Source organism: Dermacentor variabilis, chromosome 8 (genome assembly GCF_050947875.1).
Source record: "Dermacentor variabilis isolate Ectoservices chromosome 8, ASM5094787v1, whole genome shotgun sequence".
In the NCBI taxonomy this organism is placed as follows: domain Eukaryota; kingdom Metazoa; phylum Arthropoda; class Arachnida; order Ixodida; family Ixodidae; genus Dermacentor; species Dermacentor variabilis.
Window position 1 is genome coordinate 66,255,690 of NC_134575.1, and position 21,696 is coordinate 66,277,385.

The window sequence follows — 21,696 nt, forward strand, 5'->3', positions numbered from 1 at the left end:
ATTAAAACTTTTAGGAGAGTCTTTAAATAAATTTGGCCACTCAAACAATATTTATTGTGGAAGGGTAATGCTTATAAATACTTTATTATTTCTCAAAAATATAAATGATATTCTGCTGGAACGTGTATGCCATTGCGTGCCACATTTTCTTGCACCATCGCACCTCTCACTTGGCAACATGGCGGCTGTTTCGCTCCGTTGCCATGGTGAGCGACGTGCGTTAGACGCTAGAAACTTGACAGCCCGTCGTCACAGCCTAGCAAAACACCTATCCACTGGCCCCCTGTTGCTCGAATGAAACGTGCGGAGCCCCCCGCAGCTTGTTCAGTAGCTTGCTGAAAGTTCTGGCTCGTCTCCTCCACACCGAACTCGTATGTGTCATTTGACGCGCGACGCCAGTCGGCGGCGGCGCAGCGCTTGTCGCATTGTACTCGGCAAACTACGACGCCTCTTATGCTTTTGTAATTTTCGTTATGGCGGTCTGACTGAGAAAGTGCTTTCGGTTTCGCAGGCGTGACGTCGCTTCCTCAGGGCTGGCACCAAATGAACGGCCCGGTCAAGAATGACATCCCCACGAAGCCCGCCGCCGCGCCCCGGACGCCGAAGCCCCCAGCGCCGGCACCAAGACCACCGAACTCGAGCGCAACAAAAACTCCGGCCGTGAACGGAAACCAAGCGCCCAAAGAGCCGCGTACGTTTTTAACTGGCCGAGAGGAAACTTCTTTATATGAAAGACTTTTTGCGCAAATATTGCGACACGCTCGCCGCGCATGACCTCGGAATATTTGGGTGTAACATGATTGAATGAAAGGAAAAAATTGACATCCACCCGTATGCCGTGTGGGTTCCCTTTGTAGTTTTTTGCTACGTACGGGTGGATGTCAGTTCTTCCTTTCATGAACCGTCCTCCACCTTGTGGAATTCCGCAGAACTGATATGCCAACTTGCTAAGTATGGACAGCTGGGCTAGTTGGTTGTAATTGACATTATGAAACATGGTTCCAGCGCACAATTGAACACGGACGAGAAGAGAAGGACAACACGAACGCCGGACTTCAACTGAATTTTATTCACGGAAAACAGGGCATTACGTACACAGGGCCACCCAAAAATATTTCCTTGGTCCAGGCAACATTCATCAGAGGCGTCGAAACCAAAAGAAAAAAGAATGAAAAGAATAAAAATATAAAAGTACGTAAAAAGGTGAAAAAAAAACAAAACTTCTTTTTCCACATCACTCATGTACAATCTTGCTCATCTCCCACCCTACGTATGTGACTATGTGAATGTGACGTTGGTGTTGTGTATAGTATTCCCCTCGCCTGTGGAAATGCTATATTGGCCAAACTGAGTGCTGTCTGAATGAACACCTGCTAGAGCATCGCAGGAATGCTACTTCACTAAGTGGCGCTGGTCATTTAACCGACCACATTCGACCATTGCTCGCACAAGCCAGCATGCAAGGCGCTTTTCGAATGAACATGTGTGTTGCGCAAATTTAGCACTCAGAAAAACCGGGAAATTTTTTAAGCCTTTTGTATCTCTAATGAAAACGATTACTACGTCAGTGCGCCTTCTGTTGTGCTCATGAAAAAAGAACTTGATTATCTCAGGGCAAACGTGTGTGTCGAATCAGCTAGGTAGGGCGGGAGATGAGCAAGATTGTACTTGAGTGATGTGAAAAAAAGGGGGGTTTTCCACCTTTTTACTTTAATATTTTTATTCTTTTCATTTTTTTCTTTTGGTTTCGACGCCTCTGATGAATGTCGCCTGGACGAAGGAAATATTTTTGGGTGGTCCTGTGCACTAGCAGCGCCCCCCTCTCCCCCTGTGTACAAGCCCTGTTTTCCGTCAATAAAATTCAGTTAAGTCCGGCGTTCGTGTTGTCCGTGTTCAATTGTGCACTGGAACGAAGTTTCATATTGCCAACCTGATTAGCGCTCACCATTTAGCTGACTGTTTTGACACTGATATATGGTGTTAAAGCTTACACTAACACAGCTCCCTTGTCTATAGCCATGCGTTTGATCTTGAAATATATCAACAGGTGGAGAAACTCTCCCTTCGTTATAAATTCATACTATACTTGGTATCTTTGTTGTTCGTTATTTCTTTTTTTCTTTTGCCACACTACAAACACACACAACATGAAAGTGGACTATGTCTCAATTAACGCTTCATTAACATACAGTACATTTAACTTTGGATTCGATTTTTCTTAAGCAACAGGAGTGTGTTTGTTTTTCATACACGTCATCTGCGCAGGTGGGAGATCTCCGAATGCTTCGGCACGAATGGCAACAGAAAAACTTCGCCAAGAAGCGGCAGCATTACAGAAAGTGAGAACGTATACTGTTTTTGGTGTTCTGCTCCAGCATGCAAAGTGTTATAATATGTGTGAAAGAACAGCCGCTAGAGATGGGACACCTTTGAGAGTAAATGTTTGAAGTTTGTGCTGTCCTCTACCCTGTTCTGTTCTGTGTTTCGGTACCAACTGGCTTGCAGTGGCTTACTGGCTATGCTTCTGTGCAAGAGGTCACGGGTTTGATTCCAGATTGTGAGAGGTACATTTCAAAGGGGGACAAAACGTAAAAGCATTCCTGTGCCTTGCATTGAGTGTACGAGAGGGTGCAACATCTTTTGGAATCTGCGAGCGGGTGTCAAACTGCATTCTTGCGCCCTCTGACGAAGCAAGCACCTGGTGTTGAAACATGGCACCACGCGTGCCTGTCATTTTGTGCTCATGTGCGTGCCAATCTGCTCACATTGCCAGCCTGCGGTCAGAATCACAGTTAGTGAGAAAGAGCACACTCAGAGACCAGTTCTGTTTTGTCCATAGTCATAAAAAAAACCGCAGGTGTCCAAAATTATTCCAGTGCTTCTCTATGGCATATTTTACAGCTACAGTATTTCTTTGGGCCTTTCAGCCTCAGTCTCCCTCCATTGTTTCGAGCATTCTAGAAATGAACGAACTTTCCTCAGAGCTGACGTAATGCAATATTGAAAGTCACATAAGTATCCTTATATGATTTGGATGCAAAAGCATCATGACTTTTCTAATTAATAGGTTAAGTCCATGATATGTGAAATCATACATTGTCACATGTCCTTCAAATCTCTACCTCAATCCACCTTGCTCTAATTTGTACCAACCTTAATCCACTATAATTCACCTTCATTCACTTTACTCCTCCTTAAGTCACCTTACTCAAGTTCTAACTTTAATATTGTATCACTACTGACGTCATAAAAGACACTCATGACGTCACAGGTGATGATGATTTTTGGTACCACTCGTTGCCTACAACGCTGGCTTTTCTGCCTCCTGGGACATGTATTGCTTTCACATTAATAATCTGCCATGCCTTACACTAGGTTATGATAGCTTGTCGAAATAGTGGATTAAATCAGTGGCAGATGGTTGAGCTTTCTCACCCAAATTACTTATTTTTTGCCTATACCCTCGACACCAAATAACATGTATAGGTGAGTGGGGTACAGAATAGAAAGTGTGAAACAGGGACATAAATGCATGACGATCAGCAGTACTATTCACTCACCTGAGCCACAACACTGGTATGTTGGTGTGACATAACGAATTTGCATGTTCTGGCTCTCAAAAACAAAAAGCTCTCAAAAACTCGCTCGGCTGAGTCCATGTTTTTTTTAGAGTGAAATGTAATATTTGTTTCTGGATAAACTAGTAATTAGTCTACACACGCTTCTTAAAATTCATTATGTCATGAGGTGCTAGTTTGGGAACTTAAAAGCTGTCTTTTATTATTTTGTATCTTTCATTGCTTGCTATGACTCAGCTCATGGTTAGGCTGACATTCTTGGTATCCAGAAATGTATTTTATCAATCCATACTGACTCATTATTCCTCTTTATAGCATTTCGTGAAGGCATTGTTTCTCAGATGTTTAGCTGTGGTGCACTTGTTGACTTGACCAAATGTCATTCAGGATGACTGGATCACTGGTTACTTGGGGACCCAGAATGAATTCTTTATAAGTGTGCCAGGCTGGCTTTCCCGCAATGCACATTTCCCGCAATATGGTCGCTCTGCATTTAAAAACAATCTGATTTATGCGCAGCTGGTGCATTGTTCTTGCTTTTGTGCATTCCTTCCCATCATATTTAAGAAGTGAAAATAAAGAATGTCGCACCAGCTGCCCAGTAATCGCCATTTTAACTGTGCTGGCCGTCATATTTTGTGCGGTCGTGCATTGTGGGGAATTTAATAAGCTTGGTGCTTTTCTAAAGGGTCTATATAGGGGATGTGGGAAAATCTGCAAGTGCTCTTCTCTGCATATCTCGCTTGACCCACACAAAATGGTAGACATCGCGATAGTAGAAGTGCAAATAATGCATGAGCAGACGAGCTAGTGTTGCTAGTCTTGCCGCACTCTCCTCATCTCTACACTTTTGCTGTTTGCAATAAACCCTTGGCTTCAACAGGGCTTTGAGTGGCAGGCTCGCAGCCACCTTGTGTAGGCCAGTCTAATAGTGTAAAAAAACCTACTCGCAGTATTATGTAAATAGACGTTTAGTACAATGGTGCTCGTAAGCTGCAACAACAACTGTGCTTATTGTCATGCATATCAGTTCACAAAACTTGTTCGCTGTTGTCCGTTCTGCAAGCACGCAACATCATTGAGGCCAGTGGTGAATTTTCAGAGGGTGGCGCAGTTCCGTTCGGAAAACCAGGGACTCAAGGCAAAGGTGAAGCGCCTCGAGGAGGACTGTGTGCGCAAGTCGAGGCAATTGGACAAGCTTACGCAGACAGCCAAGGTGAGGCCGTTACCCCTGATCCTGTAAGCATTCTTCAAGGCAATCGGTTACGTGCCCTTGTCATGCTTGCGTGCATTCTTAGCCTAATGTCTTTAATGTACTGGACAAATGGTGTGAAAGCAAACGAGAACTAAGCGGTACACATACAAGTGCACGTGCGAGTACCATTCTTAGTCTCTGTCTGCCCTAGCACTGTTTGACTGACACGAACATCCCCCAATTAGCGCAAGATTCCTTGCTATAGGATTCAACACTTGATTTTTTTTTGTATAGTAGCCTCTTCTAACTGCACATTCAGAAGTCACCAGAATGTAGGGGGTACTGCCATCAATTTTGGTGTGCATGCAAAATATTTACAAATGCAACAGCCAAAAGAAAGATGTAATGCTGGACCATGTTGTTGCCCTTGGCAAGACATGCTGACCGTTAAGGGGATGCAACATCTTTAAAAAAGTTTTGAGTTACATGCAACTTTTTATCATTCCCAGACTTCTAAAGGGCAGAAACAACTGGAAAATAAGCATTATGATGAATATTGAGGGCCCTGTATGTGATGTCTGGCTTTTGTCAAAACCTTTTGTCTCTTTACAATGCAAGGACAAGGTGGCAGCTGCTCAGGAACAGAAGAAAGGAGATGTGAGTGCCCTTCTTATCTCACTTTCTTTTTTCATTTGTCTGTGTTATCACTTGGGATATCACAGACAAATGCATGTTATCACATGCAAGTGCCAGAGTTGATACAAGAGATAAACCTTTTAGTAGTATCGTTTCTGTTGCTTCTTTAAGGTGTATAACTGCCAAGTATTTAACATTTGTCACTAATTTGTGAATTGTATAAAATAAAAATGCAGGCAGCAGCAGGTATTGCTGTTTGTAAAAGATTAGCCTTTGCTTGCTTTAATGATGCAACAATAAACGAGTGTAACTACCTTTGTTTTTACTTTGTGTTGCTTTGGTGAACTGGACAGATGGAGATACCGATGAGTGTCAGATCTTTGTGTGGTGAATTGATTAAACTAGACATGCAAGCATATTGCACTAAGCAAATCTATATAGATAATTCAAATTTCGTATTTGTTTTGAGAGAATCTCTCTTACGCCTGTTTCTTACAAGGTCTGCTAAAACCAAAAAAAGCTGTGCCCGTTTTTTTTTTTTTTAATTTGCCCAGGATGCCTTGAAGCAAAAGTGTACCAGACTCGAAATGCAGCTAAAAGAAAAGGAAGACAAATTGAAGTAAGTTTTTTGCATTTCTTTCGTGTTTTCTAGGAGCTGCAAACTCGTGGTTCTTGTTCTAATTGTGGTAGCACCTGTCCAGCAGCAGTGACAAATTTTATTTTATTGGCTAACATATGTTTGTTGTCACTGATTTGAGTATAAGCCATCATGATGACAAAATCCAAAAACTGCTTCAGTTGAGCCTAGCTGTATTTGCAGATGCTTCACACATTGACAGATTCACATTGCTTTCACTACAATGCTGATTTTGCTTTCAGGTGCAGCTTCTCTGCACTGCAACATGTATTGCTCTGAAGCTGCATCTAAATGGAACATCTTGGCACAGTTTGACTTTGTGCCGTAATTACGAAAAAAAAAATAGAAGAAATGAAATTTGATGTCCGTTGTGCACATGAGAATGCAGTCGTGTGGCATTTTGCTGTTTCTCAGTTCTATCGTTCGCTGGCGAGGGTCAGGCTGAGAGCTCTAGATATGTTTCCTTAACTGATCTGCACGTAAGTCAGATTGCTTGACCAACTATCTTGTGTGCAATTTTTACCGTGAAATAGCAAATGTTTGACCCTGAATTCTACTATGTTCTCAATGTCTAAACAACAGAAAACTTCAGGCCCTCCAGAGACGCTCATCAGAGACAGCCACACCAGAGAAAATGCACCCTGCCAAACCTCGGCTGACAAGCAGTCAGCCACGAGGTAAGCGTTTGAAATGCCGAACAATGTTCTGAACGAATGAACGAATACTGGGGTTTTACGTGCCGAAACCGCAATTTGATTGTGAGGTGCGTCATAGTGGGGGACTCCGGATTTTGACCACCTGAGGATCTTTAACTTGCTTACAAAAAATCTGTAATCTTGAAGTTATATGTGGAAAAGTGAAATAATTAACAGTACTACTACCTTTTTGGGTTATCACTTAAGCCAGCATTGGTCAGGTAAGCTAAACAGAGTTGTCAAATAATATGATAGAAAATTTTTTTTTTGTCTGTGCAGTTATGAGCATGTTTGGATGTGCGAATAAAATTGTCTGCATAAATCAAGGTGATCTAGCACTACAGGAGCATGTGCTCCAATTCACTCCTGCAGCTGCACACGTTCATACTTGCAATTCAGGGGCGACTTGCACTGTTCTTTGACTGCTCCTCCCACTTTCCATTCCTTATTTTCATGGAGTTGTTGTTTCTAGGGCTTGGTTCCTCTATAGGCTGTGTGTTGGGCATATTGTGGCTGTTTAGGCATGTTGGTAAGACATGACAAAACACTTTTAAGCACACAACCTGATGAGGACGGTGAAAGAAGATGGGAGACGCATGAGCACTAACTTGCATGTGTCACTTGATATGCTGCTACCCTTTCATCTGCTAGACTTTTGTGCCTGTGCTGTGGTAGCCGAGTGACGACGATGATGATAATGATGATTTATGAATTTATTGGTGCAAGGGCCATATATGGTCAAAAAGCACCAAGAGTGGGTGCGATGTTATGCTGTGAGCTCGGTCTCAGCTGCAGGGGCCACATTTCAATGTGGGCAAAATGCAAAAATTCTCGTGTGCTTAAATTTAGGTGCATGTTAAAAAACTCTTGGTGGTCAGAATTAATCCAGAATTCCAGAATCCCCCGACTACATCGGGCGTCATAATCTGATTGTTGTTGCGGTACTTAATACCCAATAATTTAATTACATTTTTTTATCTGCATTTGTTTGCTGCATTGCAGGGTCGAGTGCTGAGCTCATGAAACTTCGTGAGCAGATGGATCGTATCAGCCAAGAGAACCGCCGACTGGGTTTCCAGCTGAAGGAAAAAGAGTGAGAGCACAGTTGTTGGATAACACAATGTTCACATCTGGAGATGAGCTTCAGTCACTCGTGTGTTTTGTATGCCATTGTGCAAGAAGTGTTGAGATGATGAAATGCTTGAGTGTCTAAACAGCGCATTGTCTAGCACTAAATATACTGCATTTGCACGAATACAGTCAAACCTGTTCATCATATTGACATGTGTGCTTGTTTATCTTTTTCTGGTGACTGCTTTTGACCAACTAACAAATGTTAAACGTTATCGCTTGGTGCAGGGCACATCTGCATGTATTAGAACATTCTCGATTCTTATAATCAATTTTACCTGTTGTCGCCAAACCTTTTGTAATCAGATTGCATGCGTGATGCAAATAGTCTCTAAATTCTAGAACTTGGTGCACACCAGCAATTATGCTGGAACCTCAGTATAAATAGTCAGTAAATAGTCAGTATAAATAGGTGATGTGTCTGACCCATAAGTCGGATTTCGACGGCCGATGAGTGTGCTGGCCGCTATCATTGCTCTCAGTGTTACTTGCTTTGCTGGGTACAGGCTCACCCAATGAACAGTTAGTTGTGTGACTTGCGGTGTGCTGCTGTGGTTGTCCACCGTCACTACGACATGACAATATGCACCTTCATTACGTACATTATTCATTATAAGCATATACAGTAGAACCTCGTTCGTACGTTTTATGAAAAAGCCGCGAGGAAAAACGTACTAACCGGGAAAACGTATGATCCGAAGTAACCAAAAAATTTGAAAGATTCAACTATTGTTGACGTCTACGCAACGCAAAGCGTCGCACAGATCGTCGTGGCACGAGGCGCCGACGCGCATCGAGCTGGTGTGCGTGCTCCGCCGGCCCGAGATGCATTCTGTTGTTTTCCTGTTGCGCGGGTTTTACTAGGGCGACGGGAAACCGAGATGAAATCGAGCCAGTGGGCGACGCCGGATGCCGCCGAAGCGAAATGTGAGGGCCACATCACGCCTCCTGTAGCAGGGAACGGCAGCGCGTTCAGGTTATTGCCTGCTAAAAGCGTGCAGCATGCTACCAATGGAACTATGTAAACGCACCACGTGCTGTCAAACAGATACGTGAAGATGCTTATCGCGATAGGTTTGGTGGCGATAGCTGTGAGTGCGGCATGCGACTACCGGGGCGGAGATTTGCTGGTACCGGAATAAGAAACTGTGCATGCCATCGTTTTCACGTTGAGACGGGCGGGCGAGTATTGCAGGGAACCTGCCACCGCGGGCAGTATATATACTGGTGGCAGCTATATATACCAGTATATATATATTTACCGTTCTCGATCGAGCGCGCCTTGTGCATTTTCTTGTTTACATGGAATCTAGTGGCCACAAAACGTATCATACAATCACTGTTTTGCGACATACTGAACATTGGTGCCAAAAAATCGTGTTTTCCAGGAACGTATGAACCAATCAAGAATCAGTGCAACTCTGTTGAGTCTTTTTTTGTGTTCTCGATTGCAAACATTGGTGCTGGGAAAATGTACGTAATGGGAATGTATCAATGAGGTTCCACTGTATTTGTCACATGCTTATATCAGCAGTGGATATAAATATGCTGATGATATTATGATGGTGATGATGATCCATGTTCATTGTATTGAGGTTTGACTCTATAAGCAAGGGTGCCTTTAATGACTCAGTGGAAGTTAAGATCACAATTACAAAGTGAACCATCAGTGTGTTATGGATCTTTTAGAGCAATGAGCCGTGCGTTAACGCCCCACGACATGCACCTGGTGCCAGTGTCAGCTCGCGTCCGATTGTGGAAAAAGCTTCTGGAAATGGACCAATTCATGCAATAAAGTTTTCTGCCTCTCCTCTGCTTGAATCGGTACACGGGGTAGACACGCCAATGATGCTCAGGTCTGTAGCTGCCAGATATTGGCATACATGCGTGGAAGGTTGGAGGAGGTGGGGACGTGTCCACTTACATATAGACACCTTATTGTGCTGTGAACAAAAGCGGAATCTCACTTTAGTCACAACCGTGCGTCGGCACAATGGCAATATGGCCCATCCTGCCCACTAGCCAGCGTGCATTAGTGGTGTGCCCTGCACATGTTTGCGCTAATGCTCACTGTTTTTAAATACAGTAAATGTACAAAATAGTCCCTGTTTGCTTTTCTGCTCGCCCAATACTTTCTCCTATTCTATTCCCATTTTACTTCACCCACCATTGTTGGTCGTTGTTCTGGTGACAGCCATCGCCGGTGGTGGTGGCCAGCAGAATTTGGCTGTTCCTTTCTTTCGTTGTTTCTTTCAAAAAACACAAATAAAAAGAGTTGCTTCCTCCCCATTCAGATGAGAGCTGATGCCAACGCTGGCATGTATCTGTAGTTCCCACTATGGCGTGATGCTGAAAGGTTCTAATAGAAGCACAATACACTGCATCAAAGGGCAACATGCATGTGCTCCGAGGTTTCTGTGCTTGCGTACTGATACTCTGGGGACATGCATTGCTGTGGTGCATTGCACGCTTGGAACTGCGAAGCTCCTCATTCTGTGGTTGTAGCAGGGCATCCATTCTCTTTTGCGGCATCAAGTTGCGCACTTGCTTTTTGAAAATCTACACTTCCTGCCATTGAGAGGATGGCCTTATTGCAAAACTGAGTTGCCCGGCAACCAAGTGTGCCGCATTTTAGAAGCATGAAATATTGCTATTGTGATACATAGTATAATCTGCATATCAGTGACAGGAATTACATGCCCTGAAGTAGATGTCTTGGTAATGCTTCAGAATTTCAGCAGAAATATATCTTCTGTTTGATAGCCTCTTCGAGCGATCCTGCTGCTAGTATTTTTTCAGGAGCAAAAGTCAGAAACTGAAGTCGTAAATCTTAAATATGAATGTTTTGCAAGCATGTTGAGTGGCAGTCCATGTGTAGTTCTCTCTTCAAGCACACACATGCATTCCATACCTAGCAGCCACGCACACACTGTTTTTGCTGATGTAATCATTCTCGCTCTACCCATCCTGCACGGCCAGGTTTGCAGCAGTCTCGAGCCTAATTTCTGCATTACTTGTCCCTACCCTTACTTCAAACTCGTGCCATAGACGAGCCAAGCAGCAAAGATGCTCCTCCACTGGAGGTGCTTGTGAAATTTATAATCCGCAATTCATGCCTTACCTGTTTTACTAATAACAATTTAAAAGGAAACTTCACCAATGCTGTCATGCTGTCCCGGTATCGAAGGCGCGTGCATAGTTGTCCAGAGATGTGCAGTGTGTTAGGCTGCAAAAGCGAAGGACGCCAAGTGTGGGCGCACTGTCGCAGACTGCTTAGTGCGTTCTGTTGGAGCCAGGGAAAGTGTTCTGTCTTTTGCTGCTGGCATGAGCATTGTAAGCACACGTAATAACATGCCTGCTTAGAAGCTGTGTGCATACCGCACTGGTGGTGGATGCACTGGTCCCAGCAGAATGGACAGTAGACGTCAAGCTAAATCTATCTTTATTCTTTCTTTGAGTGCTGACTAATGCTAATGATGTTCCATCAGTCGTTCTTTTTTTTTTATGCCTCCCACTTATTACTACTGTGACATCAGGAGCGCTACTCTCGATCGATCATTTTTCATTTCTGGCCGATCGGATAAATCAGTAGATACAGATGTGATGGCAGGAATTTACGGGCATGCACCTTTTTTGTCTGTGGTATTCTTTTGAAGCGCATTGCGTTGTCTACTTCACCTGTCCCGTCACTAGCGCTGTTTCGCCATAATGAATGTGAATCGGCTAACCTAGCTCAGAACCACTGTGTGGTACTTTTTCGCTGCCCACTTACCAAGTGCACTGGAAGGGCAAGTAGCAGAAGTGTAATATGTTGCCATACCCCTGATATTTATGAGCAAGAATCAGAACTGAGGGGCTGAATTTTTTTGTTAGTGATCACCATATGAAGCAAAGGAAAGCACAAGAGAAAAAAAAACTATATTTTTTTCAGGTCGAAATGTTTACATAAGGAAAATGAAAATAAAAGTGGCAGAAGTGGCCAGTGGGAGTTGAGCCCACCCCAGCATACGGTCCCAGGGCTAGGCTTAAGTACACCACACAGAAATGCATAACAAAAGAAGATGGGGAAACAGTCACCATCGTAGCTCAATTGGTAAAGCATTCAGCGCATCATGCAAAGGTTGCAAGTTTGGTTCCCAGTGGCTGTGAGTTGCTTCCCATGCTTTCCTCTGCTTCGTTGTCTGGTGGCTCCATATGGCTCTGGTATGTATCATATGGTATCCCATGATAAGTCATGTAATACTGAAAGTATTACTACTTCTAGTAGTGATTAATAAGGAGTTCAGCCACCACTTTTGTTGGTTGTTGCCTTTCAGACAGGAAATTCGGCGACTGAAGTCCCAGCTGCAGCCGGCGGCAGCAGCAAAAACATCCATGAAGACGCCGACAAGGACACCGACGCCTGGCCGTGGCAGTGGCCAGAGACCAGCCAGTTCATGCCGAGCCGGGTCAGCTGCCACAGAGCCGCGCAAGAATGTTGCCACAGCCAAACGCTCAAACACCTTCAGTGTCACCCGAGGCCCCCCGCAGCCAGACGACAGGACAGACACGTCGGAAATTTCAGTCGAGCCAAGATCAACACCTCCGAACAGTGTAAGTGACACAAAAGGATAGAAAGTTGGGCGAGTTGGTACGGTAACATATTCTTGGATTGTAGCGCGAAGTGACGCAGACAGAGACTAGTCTGCTTCTAGTCTCTGTCTGTATCACTTCGCACTACAATCCAAGAATATGTTAGCATAAGTGACATTTGATGGTGATTGACAGAGAAAGAGTTTCTGATCAGTCCAATAGATATGCAACACTTTCAGTGTGCTAGTGATACCCCAATTTTCGTTAACTTGCTGAGGGTAATTGGGTGGCATAAGTGTAATAAAATCTCAGATACTGAGACATTGTTCCTTATGCACATTGAGAAAAAAAAACAATTCCGGCAGAGCACATTTTACAATGAATGTCGATGTCAATTCGATTAGCGTAGCAGCAGTGTAGAGACTCAACATATTGCCACCACCAAAATGCATCATGTATAACGCGTGTATGTAGCTAGGTCCCTATGTGGACACGCTGCAAAGTCTAGTGGCACCACTGTGAAATCTGCACATGGCACCTGTGTGAACATACATGTTGTTCGGGGTAAGTTTGACACTTGTGTGCGACATGCGAAAAGAGGTCATAACTTCAGCAAAACAAAGCTGAAGAGATGGCAAAGTGAAATCTCTCAAAAAAAAGCCACCCTTATCATCTACGAACGCCCTGAGGCAGCTCCGGAATCTGGCACGTGTGACCTTCACAGTGGCTTGAGGAAGAGCCGCAGAAGCCGCCCGATCCACCCACGTGCCTATTCACATTGAGCCAGAGTCCTTGTGGGGGCATTTCTTCCTCTTCGTTAGAGACACATCCAAATGCCATCACACTGTGGGGAAATTTGCTATTCACGACATGCGAAACATAGTACGTCTTTAGCCATGGGTTTGTTGTCTCTATTGCGACTTTGCATTTCATGTCACATTGCTTTTATGATGTTCAAGGCACTATGAGCAGCTGTCTTAAATGTGCTATTTGGTTGCTCTGCATGAATCGCCATGATGCAGGTAAGTCTTTTATAATATTTTGGTGGCTTCCTCGCATCCACTGCAGTTACCTTTGATTTCATAGGTTTATCAGAAACAAAACATGAGACTTATGCTTGAATTAAAGCAACATATATTGACACGGAACATTTCTATCTAATTATACTATTATGTCAGGGAATGGGATTGTTTAGATCCCTCAGTTTCATTATCAGACTTTGCTTCAAAAATAGAAAATATCATCTGTTAACGCTGAACACTCTCAGCCCTAGAGGCATTTCACCATCATTGGAAGCACGTTAGTGGCCGAGTGCTCACAACAAAGTGTTTTCAGGTTTACTGTTACCTGCCTGGGTACCACTCCATTCCGTGTATAACTTATCTTTTGCTGTTTGTTACTTTTTGCTATCCGAGGTTAAAAATGTGTTCTTTGTATATTATTTTTATTATAAGTGTGTACACATTATAAGTGTTACGAGTGTGTTCATAGAATTTCAGCTCGCCATTAATTCTTAATTATCATTAAGGCAATTTATTGTGTATAACTTTCGCTCTTATACCTTTGTGATGACTGTCACTGCATTAGATTCCCGTTTCTGTTTTTCCGTGTGGTGCTGATGTATTAATATACCTGCATGTACAATCTGTACGCCCACCTGCTATGGTCTTGGAAAGAGACTGGCAGTATTGAGAAATAAATAAATAAATGATCCCCAACACCCGGTATGTTTAGAAATTTTTTTCAATATGTATGTCACAGGTTCGATTCTGCCCAGCACTGAATATATTGTAAGTAATATTTTTTTTTATTGAAGAGCGGCACATACACCCAGTGGCTTATACTCCATTACCCAAGTTGGTCTGACGGTTAAACCAGCTGTCTCACCAATTGGGGTCACCAGTTTGCCCAAACCCTGTTCCGTCAGTGCAGCAGTCCAATGCTCCACCCATCAGACCCTGAACTATCAGTGTCCCAAGTTGGCAGGAAAAGAGTTAGAGACCCAGACAGACGGATAGGTACAAAGTGTCCTAAAAGTGCACGACGTTCCCAAACAATGATAATTGCATAAAATGAGAGCCGTCTAAATTAGAAAGTGCACAGCAGACAACACAGATGCAGAAATGGACATTAGGCACAAAGATGCATACAAAAAGAAAAGGACAGACAAAACTTATTGTTGGGATAGTCGACTTGTCATGGCTCGCTAATGGTAACAGACAGCACAAAGGCCAAAGGAGGCTTGTTCTTTAGTGATAGTGACAGACGGCTAGTGACAAGCCAGTGACAGACAGCCTTATCTGTGATCTTTTCTGTATCTATGTCTGTTCCCGTATAACATTTACTTTTGGAAGTGACACCTTGCGTTATTCAGTTTTTGCTTGAACCACAACGGACTGGAATGTTTTTCTGCCTGCAAATTTTTACATAGTGTGTAGTGATGATTTTTAGTGTGCTTATATTTGAGTGTCAATTAATGTTACATCTTATAAGATGCGTATCCCCTGCTGTAATGCCACTAAAAGTAGAGCTGTAGGCAAATAAATAAATAAACATTAATTAGGTAACATATGAACAATGTGGTTAGTTGGCTGGTCCCAAGTGCTATGGCTCAACCCACTATAGGGCCATGAACGGGCAAAAGGCCGTTCTCTGTATTCATGCCTTCTTCTGTCCCTGCATTGTCTGCAGCTTTGCTTTACGGTAATGACTTTGAACTTGCTTCTCGCCCCAACTTTCAGCTTTGTTGAAGCTTTCTGGAGCCCACAGATGGCAACACTGTTCATCCACTATAGTCTATGTGTTTAAGGTCAACGGGCCATACAACTAAGCTGCAATCTGTGTAACAAAAAATTTTACAAAAAGATCCTTCATTCTCTGTGGCCAACTCATATTGCGAGCATGTGCCATGTTTGAAGTAAGAAGAAGAGGAAGAAGGTAGTCTGCAAGCACAATTGTGCAGCTAGAATGTCAGCGAAGGTAACTTACAATCTCATGCAATTTCTTAACTCTTTTTGAATTTATGCCTTCTGTGTGGTCTTACATCTTGTGGGAGCGAATGCATAGATAGTCTTGAGCATTCGTGTCATTCTGTGATGTGCTAGTATTTGCATGATGTCTCGTACAGTGCTTCTGTTTACATCGTGGATGTATTTGCACGTGTGCCATACTCCTGTTTACATACACTGTAGTTTATGGCCCCGATTGGTAAATCTTCCTTTTTACCTATATGGCTCCCAACAAGCATAAATCTAGATTAGATGTTTCTGATTAGGATAAGTGCAGTATAACGACTCATATGCACCTACAAGCGACATAGAGGAACACATAGTCCAGGATAGAGTGTGTAGACATTCAAGAACGTGCAAGAAATAGGCACTTCTTCAACCTATTGTGAATTAGCAAAAGCAAATGGTTGTTAAATCAGAGAACGCCTTTTCTTAATGTGTCAGCATAAATTTAATAAGCAAATGAGAGAACAGACAAGCATGCATTTCAATTTTTGCAGAAGCCGCAGCAAACACTGCCAAGCAACAGCAAGGAAGTTCCGGCACCTGCCGCAGCAGTAGCCACATCCAAACCGACTGCCACAGTCAAGCCAGCCGCATCCAGTCAGTTAATGGACCCGAAGGTTGAACAGGTCCGGCGCCACCATGCTGCGAAGAAGATTCAGCGGGTGTGGCGGCAGCACAAACGGGTACGCAATGCCCCTTTGTAAATTGGGATTGCAACCTGGTCTTCTGTTTGACAGAAACCCACCCGGTGGGGAACGCGCATGATCGCAATGTGATGTGCGCCAACGTTTGGGGCTTCCAGGACGTCAGAATCTTTGTCTGCTTCCACAAAGCGATTCTTACACTAAAACAGTTTGTATGTGCAGCTACAAACCGATTGTGGTGTTAGGCATGTTATCAGCAAGGGCAAACAGCCAACAGCTCAGAGTTCAGTGCCTGTGTTTTATTTTCATTTTAAGAAATTTTGGTAGAGTGCATGTTTCATATAAGTTAAAATTGCAACAGATTGATCTCTATTGATACTTTACAGGCCCAGCCTCTGCAACCTTTGGAGTGGTGCTATTGCCTATTGAAGTTTGATGTGATAGCGGAACTTTTTGTAATTTTTTACACAGTGAATGTTTTATTCCGACCTAAACAATTGTTTGTTGCATGTCTGCCAGCACCAGTTTCATGTGACTGCGTAAAGGCTGGCTGCAGTAAAGTTTTGCTTTGGCTGAATTGGTTACAAGGGAGTACTAGTACTATATTTTGATGAAACAATCTTGGAAGAGCTGCAGGGCTGTTGAGTCCGTAATTCTTTATTAAACAACCTTTGTTGGTGATCAGCAGAGTGTGACGCAAATTCCAACATCACTTCCGAGATATTTCTGCCCACTGCAGGCACTACTACATTTTATTTATTATTTATTTATACATACTGCAGCCCCATAGGAGGGCTATTGCAGGAGTGGGTAAAAACAGCGTTGAACAAAAATAAAGTAAAATCAACAATGACTCTTACAACATCGTTACAATCGTTTACAAAATCTTACAAATGGTTTTCATCGATTCATAAAAAGCAACGACACAGCAACACGCACACATAAAGTATAAACTAAACCTGATTTAAGTAGTTACCTATACTGGTTTTCATAGACAGCACTTTCGAATTCGCTTATCGGGAGTGAACGAAGGCAGCCAGGCAAGGAATTCCATACTTCTATTGTGCGGGGAAAGAAGCTGTACTTGAAGGTATTTGTACAGGCATAGAGAGGGTTAAGATTAAGCTTGTGGAAATTACGCGTGCAAGAAGGCTTGGTGAAAGATATGCAAGCTGTGTTTGAAGTGTGGTATGACTTGTTAATTATGTTGTGCAATTATCATTGTACTTAGTCATTGTACTTAGTACCAGTACTTAGTCTGCACTGGTTCTCAAGTATTCTGGGTTCTGTGTCATTCATAGCGAGTGTAAGTAGCAGTGTTTTAGTGTTAGGATCAAAAATGTCCATTTTTATGATGCACCTACTCGTATTTCAAACGTGAAATTTTGCAAGGAAGCTGCTTTATACATAAACCATCTGAAACTAGGCTTTATGTACGCTATGAAAATGTTGAGATTCTCAAAATGTAAACACAATGTTGTCGGCCTTGTTTGTCTACAAAAGGCTGCAACCTGCATCCGGAAGTTTCTTCAACTGCTCAAGTGCATTGCTAAAGTTTCAAGATTGTGGACACCATGCTGCTGTTTCATCCATTTATAAAGTGCCGCTACAGTTTTTAGAAATCTTGGTCAAGTTACGTGAAATTCTTTGCGGGGGTTGTATTCGGTGAGCACACATCATGATATGCAGCTTAGTTGTTCGACCCTTCTTTTTGTTGACACTTATTACACCTTTTCGCAGAATTACTGTGATAGTCTTTGTGGCTTATGTTGTGCAAGATGTATCACTTCAGTCAACGCCATCTTTTGTCAAATCACGCCGATTGATCGATTCTGCCCGTCCTTTTCTATGTGGTTTGTCTTTTTATTGTGGTAATATGTGCCACACTAACGAGGACTGTAGGTTCAGTAACTTTTCTAAGAGACCGCTTCTTTTCCATCCAGCGAGCCAGCCTGGCATCTAGAAGCCAGTCTGAAGTCTCTGGGCTCTCGGAGGGCTCCCACCTATCGCAAGGCTCCCAGGTGCCGTCAAAGGCAAAGCCGACGGAGCGCAAATAGAACATCTGGAGCTGCTCAGAAACTCAGTGTAAAGAGGGGAAAAAATTTTTTTTTTTCATTCCATGATGCACATTTGGTACATGCTGGAATGTACAAGTTCTGTCGTCGTGTCATGGCAGTGAATGCCGTAAAGTTTGTCACGATGCGCTCTCGCAGCAGCCTCTGTGACCTTTGCCAATGCATTTGTGTTCTGCCCACGGGTCTGTGTACCAGTGTTCACAGCAGCTGATTACTATTTTGAGATGTGTATGTTGAGAGCATGTGGTCATCCTCTGTCCTGTATTGTGTGGAACAAAGTGCGAAGGAACGGGATTACAGAAGCCTCACTGGACATAGCACTTTCGATGATTACGCGTCATATTTTGCTGGCAGAAACTGTGCTGCGAATTTACACAGAAAGCAGTCTTGCAAGATGAGCACAGATTTTGCCTTCATGTGTGGCTTCTTGGCAACGGGCTCGGTCTTGCTGTGAAGCCATACCAGAGTGCAGTACTTGCATACAAATGTGCTATGCATTGCCGTGAAGCCACTACAGCGCTTCAAGAGCAGCAGTGCCAGTGATAATGACAGAATAAATTAGTTCTACACTGAAACATGCAAAATTGATGGTCGAGCTTTGCTTTACACAGACTTTGTGCCAGGTAACCTTTAAGACGGATGCTGCAGGCAGTTGTTTGGGCAGGTTATCGGGGCATGAATTGCATTTCGCCTTCCCCTTTCTGAGAGCAGTGATGGATGTATGGATATTAACACTTCTGGGTGAACTGGGGAGAGGACGGAACAAGAAAGGAAAGTAACAGGAGCACAGCAGTTTCCTTTCCTGTCCCGTCCTCATGCAGTTCACCCACAGTATGCACCAACAAGCCCAGCAAAAAAACCCTTCTTCAGGATATTACACATCTGCATGTTGTACAAATGAAAGCACGAAATTTCAGAATTGTCTAAAATGAATTTGCATTCAGGAAGGTCAACACTAACACAAGCTACGATTTATTCATACGAAGAAATTTTGCGAGATGCCAGTGCAGCTAACAGAAAAAGTTACCTGCCAACATTCGTTAAAGGGATGCGTTTTCTTTTATTGTTTTGTGGGCATAGTGGGATTTGCAACATGCGGCGCCACGGAACGTAGGTGTCGTATGTTACACACCTCGCACGTTTGCTTAACGTGCACTTTGTACTAGTAATGAAATGTTAGCGCCTTCAATGTGATTAGAAAGGCCACAAGACTGTGAAGTTGAAGCGAGCTTGTTACTTGTTGATGCTGTGCACATAACTATTGATAAGAAGCAAAGCTGGGATACTCCAGCTCTTCCTTTTCTTTATTTCGTTGCGATTCAGAATACTCGCATTTCTTTGTTGGTGGTGTAGCGTAGCTCATATCATCACGATGTTCCCATAGAAACTTGCATTTCAAAGAACCTCGCTACTTATTTTTTACATGAGCATGGTATTGTTGCTTGCATGTAGTCCAGTATGTTGAGAAAGTATGTGCTCTTGTATGTTTTGTAGTAAACAATGCAATACTCGTTTGTACCATCACTGACAGTTTTAGGAAAGCATTTGTGTTTTTTCAGCAATTAATTTTTTACAATTATGCCTATTTGGTAAAACCTTGTCAATTACTTTGGAACATGTCCAAGTTTTGTCTCGCATCAGAAGTACAGGCTTCGGACACATTTTTTTTAACAACCTTTATGACTTTACATCTGCCTTTAAAGAGGCTCTGCAACAAATTTTGTCAAAGATGTGGAATGTTTGATAGAAATGGGAATATAACCTTGATGAACCTTTTCAAACAAAAAAGCACTTAAATGCGCCTCAAATGAGTGGAATTATCAAGTCAAATGCTGCCTCTGTAGCACCTTCGCAGCTTCCTCCCTGCACTTGGGATTCCTACTGTGCCGAAGTATGTCTAGATTGCTCCATGCATAATTCACTTGAGCTTTGGTATCAGCGCGACTTCCATGATCATCAGTTCGACCTGCTGCTAAACCTCGGAAGCCATGGTGTCGTTCTTCACCACTACGTGGTGCGATTGCCTTGTCAGTTATGACATTTCCTACTTTTGCCAGAGGCACAGCTTTGTCGCAATGTACAAAGAAACCCAGCCAATAGCAATCTTGCTTATTGCTGCGTCGCAGCAAACATGAAAAGTGAATGCAGAAGTTCAGGAAAAGCGCAAGCGGTCCCGAGTGAAATTGCAAGCCCTGTGCTGGGTGCACAGGAGTAAATTTGGCTTAGATGTTCATCAAGGCATTGTCAATAGGCAGGATTGTCCTTTGCACTTGCGAAGCATTGCAGAGCTCCCGCAATAGCCAAAAGCTTGCTTTATTAGGCCTTTATATAATTTTCAGGTTTCTCCAGGCTGCACATTTTCATAACTAGCAACAGCTCTGTTGGAACAAATTTAATGACACAATTTCAATGCATGAAAGTGTGCTTTCCACTTCTGTTCGAAAAAAAAAAGGGGGGGGGGGGGGCAAAAGTGACATTCCATGTTTTAAACTTTCCATACAGGCTACTAACTTGAACAGACTAACTCAAGTCTAGGCAACTACATGACCTACAAGTGAGGCTTGTGAAATTTTCTTTCAGCTTGCTGAAATATGCATGAAGAGGTGTATCGTGGCTTGTAGATCGCATTTAAATGAACAGCTGTTTGTTGCTGCTGGCCCTACCCATTTGTCAAGTGAATGCTACTGTGAATGCCAGATGTGAAGGATTTCTTTTCCTGTCTTCTCAGTTTCTGAAAGTTTAAACAAATTGGCTACACCATAACTAGCTTGGCATACCAATAGCCAAAAAACGTTGGCTTAGCAGTACAATTGGTGAATTCATCTGCTACTAGGGAATTAAATGGCAGGTTAATTACCAGTTGTGTTACCGTATTTTTTTTTTATGGGACAGGGTGTATTTTGCCAGTGACATCACAGCTTATGTTTGCAATTTGAAATGTCGACCTACAAAAACGTCTTCATTTATGAAATTGTATGTATACTTTGTTTGCTTTGCTCAAGAAGTAGGGCAGTGTACTATGTGTCAGTGAAATATAGTGCCGTGTGTTGTCTGTGCAAAAATAAAACCCATTGCACCGTACTCTTGCATTTCACCTATCGTAGTGACAAGTGGGCAAGTGTGAAATGTGGGAACAGTTGCGTGCAATGCTCGACACTGGGCAAGGCACATTGCTCTGACCTCTCCAATGCATTTATGCTTGCATAACCATGCATAGACATTTAGAACAACTGCTGCTATGCTGTGTTGTGCTGCTGAGCATAGCGAGGTTGCCTGTTCAAGTCCTGGCTACGGCAGCCAGATTCTGATAAGAGGTGGAATGCAAAAACATCTGTGTACTAAGTAAATTTATCTCGATTTCACACAGCAGCTGTCACTTAAGGAGGTTAAAGCGAATCAATGAAGAGTCCTTTCAGAACGCCTTGTAGCAGCCTCATAGTCGCCTCGTAGTCATAGCTGCTACGGTGCAGGACAGCATTTGGAGATTGTGGCATGTTTGCAAACCACCAGAACCTGTGT

General features: G+C 43.1%; 1 protein-coding gene across 2 annotated transcripts; it reads left to right on the top strand.

Moving 5' to 3' along the window:
* The first annotated feature begins 164 nt into the window (after nt 1-164).
* On the top strand, nt 165-21,258 carry LOC142590294 (uncharacterized). Of its 2 annotated transcripts, XM_075702301.1 has the most exons (11): nt 165-371; nt 512-691; nt 2,266-2,339; nt 4,681-4,794; nt 5,392-5,430; nt 5,964-6,028; nt 6,629-6,723; nt 7,744-7,834; nt 12,189-12,465; nt 15,953-16,141; nt 18,046-21,258. In XM_075702301.1, exons 2-11 carry the CDS (start codon nt 544-546, stop codon nt 18,157-18,159), a joined length of 1,206 nt encoding a protein of 401 aa, XP_075558416.1. In that variant the 5' UTR covers nt 165-371; nt 512-543; the 3' UTR covers nt 18,160-21,258. The 2 variants fall into 2 exon arrangements, with proteins under 2 accessions (XP_075558416.1, XP_075558417.1); XM_075702302.1 differs by lacking the exon at nt 165-371 and having other exon boundaries at nt 381-691.
* The last annotated feature ends 438 nt before the right edge of the window (nt 21,259-21,696 follow it).

What these genes read in the sequence shown, in the direction of transcription:
- LOC142590294 (XM_075702301.1), top strand. Translation starts at nt 544, where the DNA reads ATGAACGGCCCGGTCAAGAATGACATCCCCACGAAGCCCGCCGCCGCG. An exon ending in CCAAGCGCCCAAAGAGCCGC is followed by an intron (nt 692 to 2,265) that starts GTACGTTTTTAA and finishes TCATCTGCGCAG; the next exon opens with GTGGGAGATCTCCGAATGCT. An exon ending in GATCAACACCTCCGAACAGT is followed by an intron (nt 12,466 to 15,952) that starts GTAAGTGACACA and finishes CAATTTTTGCAG; the next exon opens with AAGCCGCAGCAAACACTGCC.